The sequence below is a fragment of the Aplosporella prunicola genome (assembly GCF_010093885.1).
Source record: "Aplosporella prunicola CBS 121167 unplaced genomic scaffold K452scaffold_141, whole genome shotgun sequence".
NCBI classification, from domain to species: Eukaryota; Fungi; Ascomycota; class Dothideomycetes; order Botryosphaeriales; family Aplosporellaceae; genus Aplosporella; species Aplosporella prunicola.
Genome location: NW_022983669.1, coordinates 1 through 11,180, shown reverse-complemented (window position 1 = coordinate 11,180; position 11,180 = coordinate 1). Strand labels below are relative to the sequence as shown.

At 57.0% G+C, this 11,180-nt stretch overlaps 4 protein-coding genes across 4 annotated transcripts; all 4 read right to left on the bottom strand.

Annotated features, from left to right (window-relative positions):
• Positions 1-71: 71 nt before the first annotated feature.
• Positions 72-1,885, bottom strand: K452DRAFT_363271 (uncharacterized protein; the record flags this gene model as incomplete). Its single annotated transcript, XM_033546562.1, has 5 exons — positions 72-323; positions 359-609; positions 805-1,183; positions 1,213-1,501; positions 1,632-1,885. Coding segments are annotated over 5 exons (1,425 nt in total), but the record flags the coding sequence as incomplete, so codon positions are not given.
• A 553-nt stretch (positions 1,886-2,438) lies between these two features.
• On the bottom strand, positions 2,439-4,799 carry K452DRAFT_40791 (uncharacterized protein). Its single transcript, XM_033546628.1, has 5 exons — positions 4,572-4,799; positions 4,277-4,483; positions 3,212-4,198; positions 2,998-3,129; positions 2,439-2,921 (listed from the first exon to the last, which is right to left on the bottom strand). The coding sequence occupies exons 1-5, from the start codon at positions 4,613-4,615 to the stop codon at positions 2,714-2,716; spliced, it is 1,578 nt and encodes a 525-aa protein (XP_033390975.1). The 5' UTR covers positions 4,616-4,799; the 3' UTR covers positions 2,439-2,713.
• A 776-nt stretch (positions 4,800-5,575) lies between these two features.
• K452DRAFT_293360 (uncharacterized protein) lies at positions 5,576-7,457 on the bottom strand. Its single transcript, XM_033541550.1, has 2 exons — positions 5,699-7,457; positions 5,576-5,635 (listed from the first exon to the last, which is right to left on the bottom strand). The coding sequence occupies exon 1, from the start codon at positions 7,427-7,429 to the stop codon at positions 5,747-5,749; it is 1,683 nt and encodes a 560-aa protein (XP_033390974.1). The 5' UTR covers positions 7,430-7,457; the 3' UTR covers positions 5,576-5,635; positions 5,699-5,746.
• Positions 7,458-8,148: 691 nt separating this feature from the next.
• Positions 8,149-8,979, bottom strand: K452DRAFT_293358 (uncharacterized protein). The gene is made up of 2 exons (XM_033541549.1): positions 8,807-8,979; positions 8,149-8,727 (listed from the first exon to the last, which is right to left on the bottom strand). The coding sequence occupies exons 1-2, from the start codon at positions 8,924-8,926 to the stop codon at positions 8,350-8,352; spliced, it is 498 nt and encodes a 165-aa protein (XP_033390973.1). The 5' UTR covers positions 8,927-8,979; the 3' UTR covers positions 8,149-8,349.
• Positions 8,980-11,180: the final 2,201 nt, after the last annotated feature.

The window sequence follows — 11,180 nt, the reverse complement described above, 5'->3', positions numbered from 1 at the left end:
TCTTCTTCTCCTTTTTTTCTGGCCGTTGCGCTGGACTTGGACTTGGACTTGGTCTGCGCTGACTGACTGACGGGACGGTAGCTACTGTCTCTGCGGTGCTGTCGCCTGTCGGAGCGAATAATGCTGCTGCTGGCGCGGGGGCGAGCAGTGGTGCTGGGGCGTCCAGGGTCTCTGCCGGGCAGACGCGCGCGGATGTAATGCAGGAACCATTGGGCCTGCCGGGCCGGGGCGGCGCGGCGCTCATGCGGCACGAGCGGGCGGGGGCGGGGGCCGTGGCTGGTGAGTGTGTTTTGGTTCTGACAGTTGCTTGCCTGCTTGCCGCGCTGTGCTTCAGTGCTGATATGGATGACCTACGTACAGCGGCCCCGCCGTCCGTCCGGTTCCCTATGACGGCGAATACACCGACCACGCTGCCGCCGTCGGTGGTGCCGTCGTCGGTGGTGCTGGGATGGGGAGGGAGTGGGGGAATGGGGGAGAGGGAGGGGACGGCTGAGAGATACGTGAGTAAGGAAGGGTGGCGGGGGATATTGAGGTAGAGGACGCTTTGAGGACGTTTGGACATAAAGAGGGGGGACGAGGTATGTCGCCTCGGAACCTTTTCCGGGCTTACTGCAACTGTCTGTAGGTATTCTGTCTGCCTATTCAAAGCACAATTCCTGCGCACCCACCTCACCCAACCCCATCACACCCTCAACCCCCCACTCTCCCTCCCAACCCAACCAGTCTAAACCCTACACAGCCGCCCCCCCTCCTCAACCCTCCACTCATCGCTCTCCACAGCCGTCGTAGCATACAACAACGCACACGGATCATACTTCCTCTTAACCTCCAACAAGCGCTCATAATTCTCCCCATAAAAACTCTCCTTCCAATCGCTTTCTCTAAAATTCGCCTCATTGAGATAAGCACCCGAGCCCGGCGCCAGCTCGCGCAACAACGGGTCCACAAACTCCGTCATCAGATCCGACAACGCGATATTGTCCTCCCATGGCGCAGCCGGATCCCACGCCGCGGCCGGCGCGAGCGACACCAGGCTGCTGCGCCAGGCGGGGAGCACGGCGTTCGCGCCCGCCGCGGAGGATGCGTGGTCCATGTTCGAGGCGATGGCGTTGACGGCGACGCGCCCGGAGGCTGTGATGGCGATGAGACTTTGGCGACGGCGTCGGGGGCCGAGGTCGCGAGACTGCGCGGCACGAGCCGCCCGGACAGGACCTGGTTGGTAGGGTAGGAGCCGTAGGGCGCGGGGCCGGCGTGGTGCCAGAAATGGTCGAGGTAGGTCGAATGCGCGGTGGCGTCGAGGACGAAGGGCACGTTTGCGCGTTCGAGAGCATGCGTGAACGGCGCGAGCAGCGCGCGCACCTGCGCGGCGCTTTGGTTGGGGGCTGTGAGGTGCGTGATGGTGAAGGAGGCGTTGGTTACCAGGTAGATGGCCTGCGCGCCGGAGTCCGCGATCGCGGGGAGCGTGGTGTGGAAAGTCGTGAGCAAGTCCGTCAGCACGCCCCTCTCGACGCCAGTAGTGTTGAACACCAGCTTCGCGCCGCCAACGACCCCGTCCGCGTGCGCCTTCACCGTCACCCCCACTCAGCGCCCAGTACAAATCTTCATGTTCCTCTGGCGTCGCAACGACGTACTCGCCGCGCGGCGTCACGACCTCCCACGCGAGCGCCTGGTCCGCGCCCAGCCCGTACGTCGAGCTCAAGGGACTGTGGCCCCCGCCTTGCGTGTACCCGCCTGCGATGCCCACGGTCGGGCAGTCTCCGCCTAGCAGGCGCAGCCCGGCGGCGCAGCTGACGTTGCTGGCGTAGGCGGGATAGTTGCCTAGGCGGCAGGGCGTGCTGCGCGGGGTGAAGGGGTCGCAGCTCTGGTTCTGGAACTGCGGGAGCATGATTGAGGCGGGGTCGCCGAAGCTGTGAGCTTGTCGTCAGCATTCGCTCATACTCTTGCGGGTTCTGCGCCTGCAACTGTGCTGCCTGACAACAGTTCTAAAAGCCAACCACACCCCCCCTCCCCCAAAGCTCTCTCCCTCACCAAGTCACCGCACTTAAGCCCCACACACGCACAAGCCCCAGCAAGCCCAACAAAAACCAAAACAAGCACGCACACACACACTCTCTCTCTTACACTCACTGCAACAACGGCACCGTCCAATTCGCCGTCAACACCGCGCAGTGCTCAGCATCATACGCCGATAGGTCGGGCGCGTATATTCCTTCTGCAACACTGCCATCGCTTGCTGTAGGTGCTGATTCGGCTGCATGACGTGCCGTGCTGCTGCTTCTTCCGCGCTTCGTTAAAGATGTTTGAGCACTAGTAAAGTTCCTCCAGGACCTTTTTCCCGTCATTGTAAGCTCAGCTGCCTTCTTCCCTCCTGTAACAAACTTGCTTCAACATGTGCTTTTTGCCTTTTCACACTTAAGGCCTCGCCGTGCAGCGCGCGGAGCTCGCTGACTGTGTACTTTCGTCCATCAGGTACTTTGATTATCTCCTGCGCCATTAGTCATCCTATAATCCTGCTTTAAAACGTTATCCCAAACACATTACTCATAACCCTTCCTCAACCCCACACCACCCCAGTCCTCCTCTTTTAGCAAGCTCTGCAGAGCCCTCCCTCCCACGCCCACCAAACGCCCACCAAACGCCCTCTCTTCAGCCCAACTTACACAAACCCACAAAAGCCATACAAAGTCCAAATCAACCCACACCCACGCACGCATCAAGCAGACATCTTACTCCTCGCCCGAATAGCAGGCCCATAGATCTTAAACGCAATCGGAATCGGAATCATGACCGCCGCCAAACAACCCAGCAGCGTGCCCGCCCACTGCACGCCGAGATTCGCGAACATTTGGCGGGAGAATAGCGGGAAGCCTGCTGCGATTGATGAGCGTAGCATTATGTTTGCTGCTACGGCTGAGGCGGCTCTGTAGGTGCGGCGTTAGTGGTGGGGTTTTGGTGGTTGGGGTGTTGGTGGTGGTGTTGTTGTGGGGAGGGACTTACAAGTGCAGGTACGAATCGACGAGGTAGTTGAAGCAGGGCAGGTAGATGCACAAGAGGCCGAAGCCGACGAGGACGCCCGACGCGGTTGGCGCCATCCAGTGGATGATGGGGGTGTAGGCCGTCCAGGCGAACCTGCGGCAGTATTAGTAAACAAAGAACAATAACAACAATCGACACGATGGGCGGGAAAGCAAAGACGGCAACCAGAACGTACCAGAAGAGCCCGGCAGTGAATACAAAAGCGCCCACAATAACGGGCGGAAGCCGCCACTCGGGCACAGGCACGTTGTCATTAGCCGCGAGCTTCTTGACATAGTCGCCATGCTGCGAGAGGATAAAGACAAGCGAAAGCAGGATCCCGATGATGAGGCCTATGAACGGCAGACCGCCGACGCCGGGGCTCATGCCGTAGACCTCCTCGAAGACGTAGGGGTACGCTTCGAGGAGGCAGTAGACAAGGCCGTAGATGAAGGACATGTACAACGACACCAGCAGGACGATGGGCTCGGTGAGCAGCATGCGCAGCGGACGCGTGAAGTAGTTGCGCACGGTGCGGCGGAGGTCGAACTCGACCTTCTCCTGCGCGGCATGGATGGCCCAATTGTTTGTCTGCTTACGGATGCGGGAGGCTTTTTCGACGAGGAGGAAGGGCGCGAACGTCTCCTCCAGGAACACGAGCAGCAGCAGCGTGTCGAGGAACCCGAGCAGCGCCGGCAGATACAGCGTCCAGCGCCAGCGGAGGACGCTCGCGCTCACAAACCCACCAATAAACGGCGCGGCGAACGGGCTCGTAAACACCGTCAGCGAGTACAGCGTGATGGCGACGCCGCGGTACACGTTGCTGTAGATGTCGACCAGCACGCCGGGCACGATGCACAGCGGGCTCGCGCCAAACACGCCCGAGAAGAAGCGGCAGATGATCAGCGTTTGGATGTCTTTGGCTGTCGCGGACGCGACGGTGAAGATGCTGCACCCGAACATGCCCACGATGATGGGCCAGCGTCGCCCGATTAGCTCCGACCCTGGCGCCCATACTAGCGGCCCGAATGCGAAGCCGAGTACGTAGAGGCTGGTGCCCAGGATCCCAACTTCGTTGCTGACGTTGAATTCGGCGCTGGCTTGCTTGATGCCGGCGGCGAAGAGCGCGCTGTCGAATGAGGCGACAAAGGTGCCGAAGCAGACGATGCAGGCGGTGAAGAACCTGCAAGGCGAGGTCAGCGGATTGATGAGGTTTTGGATCGAGTTGAGAGAGAGAATGAGAAAAGATAAAGAGACGTACTTGCGCGTTGTGCTCCAAGTATACGGACTCAAAGGGTCATTAGGCCCATCAAAATCCACGGCATAGGCCTCCGGGTCAGAGATCTGCGGCGGGAAAGGCTTGCCGCCACCGATTGACGGGAACGGCTGATCAACCTGCAGAATACCACCACCAGCGCCTTCGAACGACTTGGCCTCGTCGCTGATCTCCTGGGACACGCGACTGCTGCTGCACTCGCCAGGCCAATTAGCACTTTAGCCCTTTCTCATTTCCGCGGCCTCACTCACGGCTTACTCGCAGCGGGTTCGTCAAATACCTTATGCTCGGATCGCGCGTCTCTGGTATTATGTCTGGAAGCATAGTGCTTGCTTGACTGGAACGGCTCAAGCGCGCAGTCTCTCTCGCCCAAGGGTTTCCAATGGTTCGGTTCTCCGCGGGCGGGCGAGCGAGCGGTACTGAGGCGTTTTATTCTGGCGCGTTTGACTGACTCATCACGGCCGTCTGGGCTTTTCAGCTCGCCCGTTGCGCAAACTCTTTATTTTGCGTGTGCGGCGACTTGGTTAGAGGCGGTTTGCGGGTATTGCGGAGCGCGGCGGCCTGGGCTCTGCGGGTTGCCGATATATCGCCGTTGCTACTGCTTCCTTTCATCCATCTTTTTGGTTTCAACCTCATCAAGCTATCCAGCAGAATTCGGTTCTGATGGAATAACAGTTCTGAAGACGCGGATGCATGCTCTTTCTTTCCCTATTCCGCCACCCTTTCCCTCCTCGGCCCCAGCCAAAGACCACCAGACTTCCAGACCACCCAACAGAACTCCCATCTTCCTCCCCCCTATTCTCCGCGGCGGATTCCAGCATGTCAACAAAGAGGCGGATTCAAATGACGTGGCGTCAGCCAAGCGCAAAATTTAGCGGCAAAGACGGGTATCGCGGATATTGCGGAACCAATCCTGCGCCGTGTGTCGCGCCGATTAGGAGCGGCCATTGCGGAGAAGCGCGGATGTTGCGGAGAATGAAGCTAAAATCTTATTCCATCCACGCGTTGTTCTGCCTGCGTCGATACTGATTATTAAACGAGTGTTCTCTTGTCTGGATACTCTGTAGACTTGGTTTTGCAGCTTTGGTGGTGAAAAACGGTTGCCTAATTGGAGAAATGAAAAGGCACGGCTCTTGCAATGGTATTTGACTTGCCTGTTGCGTTATCTCTTTCGCAAATCTACTGGTGAATTACTCTACCCTGCGTCCGGTTCACGTTATTCTTTTCATCTATTTTCCTCTTTATACGTTATACATGACGTCCCGGCACCGAGTTATAAGGTTGAATCCACTCACAAGTCCCTAGATAGTAACATACTCGGTGGGTATAATACATAGGCTCGACCTTATGAATGTCAACTACCATCACGCCAAAACCTGACGACCTTCCGTGAATGATAGCACTTACCGCGCCATACCAACAACATCATTACCACGCATCCTCACACCATTACCCTCAAATGCTATACATCCACGACTCCGGCACGTCCCACTGCCCACTCCCGCACAGAAACTGGTCGATATCAAAATCCTGCAAGTTCGGGAAATCCGTCGTCAGATTCTCCAACCAAGCAGGAGCGCCGGTAGCAGCGCCCGCGCCGCCCGCCGCGCCCACCGCCGCGCCTCCAGCACCTGCGCCAGCACCAGCTGCACCGCTCCCAGCACCACCAGCTCCGTCGACGCCCAGCCCGTAGCCATCGTTGCCGCGCTCGTCGAAGGCGGGCGAGTACGCTGCTAGCACGCTCGCTAGCTCTTTGGCTTCTTGCTCCTTTTGCCGCTGGTGTAGCAACACTAGCAGGCACGCCGTGCTCAGCGCCTCGTGCGCTGCCTCCGTGTCGTACACCCTCGCGACCTCGCTGAGCGCCTTGATGGCGTCTTTCAGCCGCGCGAGCGACGCCGCGTTGTCGATGGCCAGAAGGATGCACACGATTTGGAAGGGCACGTTCGCGACGTGGTGCCAAGGGCTTCCCTCGCGGAGCATAGCGAGGGCGGCGGCGATGCCGCGGGACGCCAGGTCCAGGACCTTGCGCAGCAGGTCGCCTGATATGGCGGAGTCGAGGGCGCGCAGACGCCGGCAGATGCAGAGCGCGAGGTTTGATTGCGCGAGCACGGATGGTGGAATCGAGTGCGTGCCGCTGAGGACGAGGGAAAGGGAGCGCCGCAGCTGGAGGAGGTCGACGTTTTTGTGGGGGTCGAGGGACTCGGAGTACGGGAGCAAGGAGAGCAATTCGGCGATGTAGTCGCCTGGGCGCGGAGAGGGCATCGCGCTGGGCGAGTCGTGCAGGACTACGCGCGAGCGGCCCAGGTCAAACGACATCCAGATGTTGAGGTGGTTGGCGACACCCCAGAGACGGCCGACCAGCTCAGGCGACGCGTTTTCCTCTTGCGTCGACTCCACGAGCACGTTGGTCACGTGCTTGGACACGATGCCCGACGCTTCTAGCGTGTGCATCAGCGTGCAGCTCGCCATCCACGCGATATGTGGCGGCGCCGTGATGCGCAGGTACGCCACGCGGAGGGCCCAGCTCGTGACGGCATCAATACCAGGTTGCGTGGTCGATTGCTCGAGGATGTGCTTGGCCGTCTCGACAAGGTCCTGCTCCTCGTCGACGGCATTTTTGCACGAGAATAAATATCCGAGAGCGGCTATGCCGCAAAGCACGGCGTCGTACGGCTCCTGCGTGGGTGTTGCAGTGGCCCAGCGTGCCTGCATGTGCTGCTCCACCAAGGCGCGATCCACAAATCCATAGCAGGGATGGACCTTGTTAAAGTAGACTGTAATCAACGACTCCATGTCGGCCAGAGAGATGATCTCCACGATCGGCCGGACGCAAGGCACCCGAGCGGTTTTCCGGGAGCCATTGAAGAGATTCCAAGCAAAGAGCTGCAGCCGGGGCGCGTTCGCCGGATCGATGCCCATAGCCAGCTTCCTCAGAAACGCAGCGCCAGAATTTGCTTCCAGCGACTGCAACTGCGTGCCCGTGACAGATGAAGGCGCAGAATCGGCGGCGACGGACGGCGAGACGGCACGCGCATCGGTTATCGAGACCTGCGGGCCAGGATCCAGGGCCAACCTCTTCCGGCCGGCGGAATGGTAGTGGCAGTCGTATTCAAAGCGCACACACATGGCGCAGGGCATGCTGCCGTCGCACTTGCGTTTGCGCTCGCGGCATGGCTCGCATGCTCGTCGCGAGCGCATGCGCCGCGGTTGTGGTTGGGACGAGGTGGACATTTGGGGCCGTGATGACTCGCCGAGTGGGAAGATTTCATGCGGAGGGGCCGCTTAGTCAGTCGGACATGATATTCCGCGTACGCTGAGAAGCTAAGAAGATAGTCAAACAAACTTGGTGTGGCCGTGTTCCATGGCGCATTCGAGCCTTGCTGGGCGGATTCCTTGAAAATTCGCTGCCTCGTTGGGAGGATCGAGAGTCTTGCGCCGCTCAGCCGCTAACCTCGTTTAGACAAGGGCTGATTTCAATACGTCGTGAGCGATGCACTTTCAACGGACCACAAGCACACCCGTACAATCATATAAACCATAGATAATTCAAGCCCAAAGCAACTTCCCATGCCTTTACTTCTACAAAGCAGAACTCACCTTCCGGACAAACATGAGCATATCCTCTTCCGGCCAGGCACCGCAACTCACCTCGCCGGGTAGCACAGCAGCAATGCATGAAAAGTTAAACCTATCCCTTGGTAACATCGTGATAGTGCCTGAAGAGCTTAACGCATTCCAATGTAACGCAAATTACAAGAGGCTCTAGTTTCACGACAGACGCATAATAGACAACTTTACACTGAAGGATCGGTCTGACAATGTCTTGTTTGCCATGAAAGTTTTCTTGGAGCTTGTGTCGGAGGTTATGTTACCGTGAAGGTTTAATTTGTAGGTATCTAATGTAACAAAGGAGTGTGCAAACAGATACAGGAAACATTGAAATAAAGGGCGGAGAAAGGAACGTACACACACGAGAAGGAAAATTTAGAGCAAACATCCCCATCCCCGCCACCGCCGCCCACGTCCCTCACCTCCTCTCAAACCCATCAAACTTCCTCCTACTGGCAAATACCAATACAATCCGAACCGCCATTGTTCGGGTCGCAGTCATCCCTCGGGTCATCGACACACTGCAGACCAGCCGGGCACTCCGTGCCAGCAAAACCACCACACTGCAAGTACTCCTTGATAATGCACACGCCACCACAGTCAGATTCGGGGCCACAGGTCGCGCCCGGAAGCTTGACGCACTCCTGACCAGCAGGGCAGTTGGGGAGGCCGCGGCTGCCGCACTCGGGCTTGAGGTCGGACTGGGGGGCGCGGGCCTTCACGGCCGCGGGAGCAGCAACGTTCGCATTGCAGTCCCCCAGCGTCGGGTACGCGCCGCCGCACTTGTTGTAGCAGTCGATTTTGGCGTTGTTGGCGCAGATGCAGGACTAGATGGGGTGATGGGTGGTTAGTTTGCTTTTCTTTTGGTGCTTGCTTTTTGGGGGGCTGAGATGCGGGTGTAATTACCTCAGGCCAGGACTGGATGCAAAACACGTCCTCGCAGACGCATGCTGCTTGAGCGTCCTGGGCGGCCGGGGCCGCGAAAGCGAGGGGCAAGAGGGTGAGGAGGAGGACGAAGGACTGCATTGTTGCGGTGGTTTTTCTGGAGTATGTAGGCTTTCAAAGTGAGTGAGTGAAAGACTGCTGAATTGTAGACTCAACAGTCAGTGCCGTCGTACCTTTAAATACTCGAGTGACAAGCTCCTCACCACGTTCTGTGCAACAATCGCCGGTAAGCTGATCGAGCTGTCCCTTCAGCTCAACGGTCAAATCAGCCCACCCCTTGAGTCCAGACTCGGACGCCCCATCACCTGAACGTCACCCATCGTGGCCTGTAGGGGCCACGAGAACGACGGTCCGCGCAGCGCCCAAGAATTGAGGCGTCCGTATCTGCTCGCATGCAAATTCGCCAAGCCCTGCCGCTTACAAGGGGCAATCCCGACTCGGCCCCCACGGGTATTTAATGCTTGGCGGTCCTTCCTGCGGAGCACAAAGCGCGGGGTAACGTCAGCCTTATGCGCGAATCACAGACTTGGTGCGTTTGAGACTTTGGTCTTAGCCGAGCTGGCTAGCACTGTTCCGTTCACCGTCCAATACCGTCGCTTCGTCGCCGCATCCGTCTAGTCCGCCGCCACAGTCTTTTCGCAAAAATCTCCTACATCGGCTGCCCGGGTCGTCATGCAGCCCGCATGTGTCTGTTGAAAGCCCCTTCTTGGGCTATGCATAAGCGGGTGTCGATGCCGGTGATCCGACTCGTAATGCCATTAGTTTAGACAGTGACACATTGGTCCATGGGACATTTCCAAGCTTATAATCACACTAATTGGATAATGATTGGCCAAGCGCAGAGACGGAGACAGCTACGGATGCATGGATGGCGTCCAGAGCGGTGTGAACATTAGAGCTGAACGGTGATGCCAAGATCCTTGATTTGTTTTCTGGGGAGAGCTTTTACGCCACTGAGCTGATACTACCGGACTGCACGGAGGGTCTCCAGAAGAAGCCGGTGGCCTTTAGCTAAACATTTTATCGACGTGTGACCAGCTTTGTGGCTGTAAAGGACTGTCCAGCTGTTTGTACGGGGGGCATGTGATCATGATAGCTGTGTCTGTTCAAGAAGTGATGTTGAATTGCATTACTGATCTGGGTCAATCTCATAGTTATCCTGTGAATTCCTCTTTCGGCGGCTGCGAGAAAAATGGAACCGTGTAGCGGGATCAGAATGGTTAGTCGAGATTGGAATAGGACTGAACTTGATTGCACTGGAAGTTTCTCAGTCCGCTTCAATCAATCCAGAAGCCTTGCAGAAATGCTGCAGCTTACCCTCCCTTGCTTCCCCGCTTTGTAGCTCTCATCTGCACATTTAAAATGGCTTCAACAGAGCAATGAGAGTAAAGCGAAGACAGATAACGGCATCTTTGCAGAAGTTCCTATTCGCAGCCTGCTTCCAGTGGCGTTTAAGCCAAAAGATACGTTTAATTAGACAGTAAATAACGAAGAACACGAATGTGATAGTCTCCGCACCAGAACTTGCACTCGTGGTCTAGGCTCTTGTTTAGAGAGTCATCTGCGTCTATGGCCAATCATTCAGTGTTACTTACCGCTCAAGGTGACCATAATCTGGGCGTGACATAAGCCTGCGGCAAACCGCCTAGTCGCGGTCTACCAGGAGTCTTTTGGATATGTATGATAGGACTGCGTCTTACATCAGCATGAAAGTCCTAATAATTACATGGAATGATCACGCGCAAAACTGTTAATAACCCATGGCTATCATACTAAGCCTCAGTCCATGTCGGCCTGATTGTGGCGAGTGTGACCTAGACCAAGCATAGTAGTAAGCCGCGAATGCTGACAGGTCACAGTCCTGAGCGAACCGGGTCGCAACCCCAGGAGTGCTGCTTCGAAGAGAAAAGAGAGACATGTTGTATATCTCATGCCAAGAAGAAAGCCTCGCATGTTGAACTCCGGTTGATATCAGGGCAATTTGCGATCGCAAGATGTGACGAGCGACAGCGCCGATAACTCTTTCGTATTGTTCCCCGCTAGTCCAAGCTCCACCTCGACTTTGACTCCGTACCCCTGCATGGTATGGCTTTGGCAACTAAGCCATGCTAATTCGATCAGCCGGACTTGTGACGGATAGACGAAACGAATGTGATCTGAAGGCTGAGCATGCATGTGACTGGACATTGGTGTGCTTTTTCTGCTCGAAGATGCCGTCCTGTGCGATTTCTCGGTGATAATAAAGCCTTCATTCGCATTGCTTCACTATGGCAAGGTTAATAAGTGTCAGCCAGGATCACTCCGATAACTCTCGTTTTTTCAGCCTTATTACAGT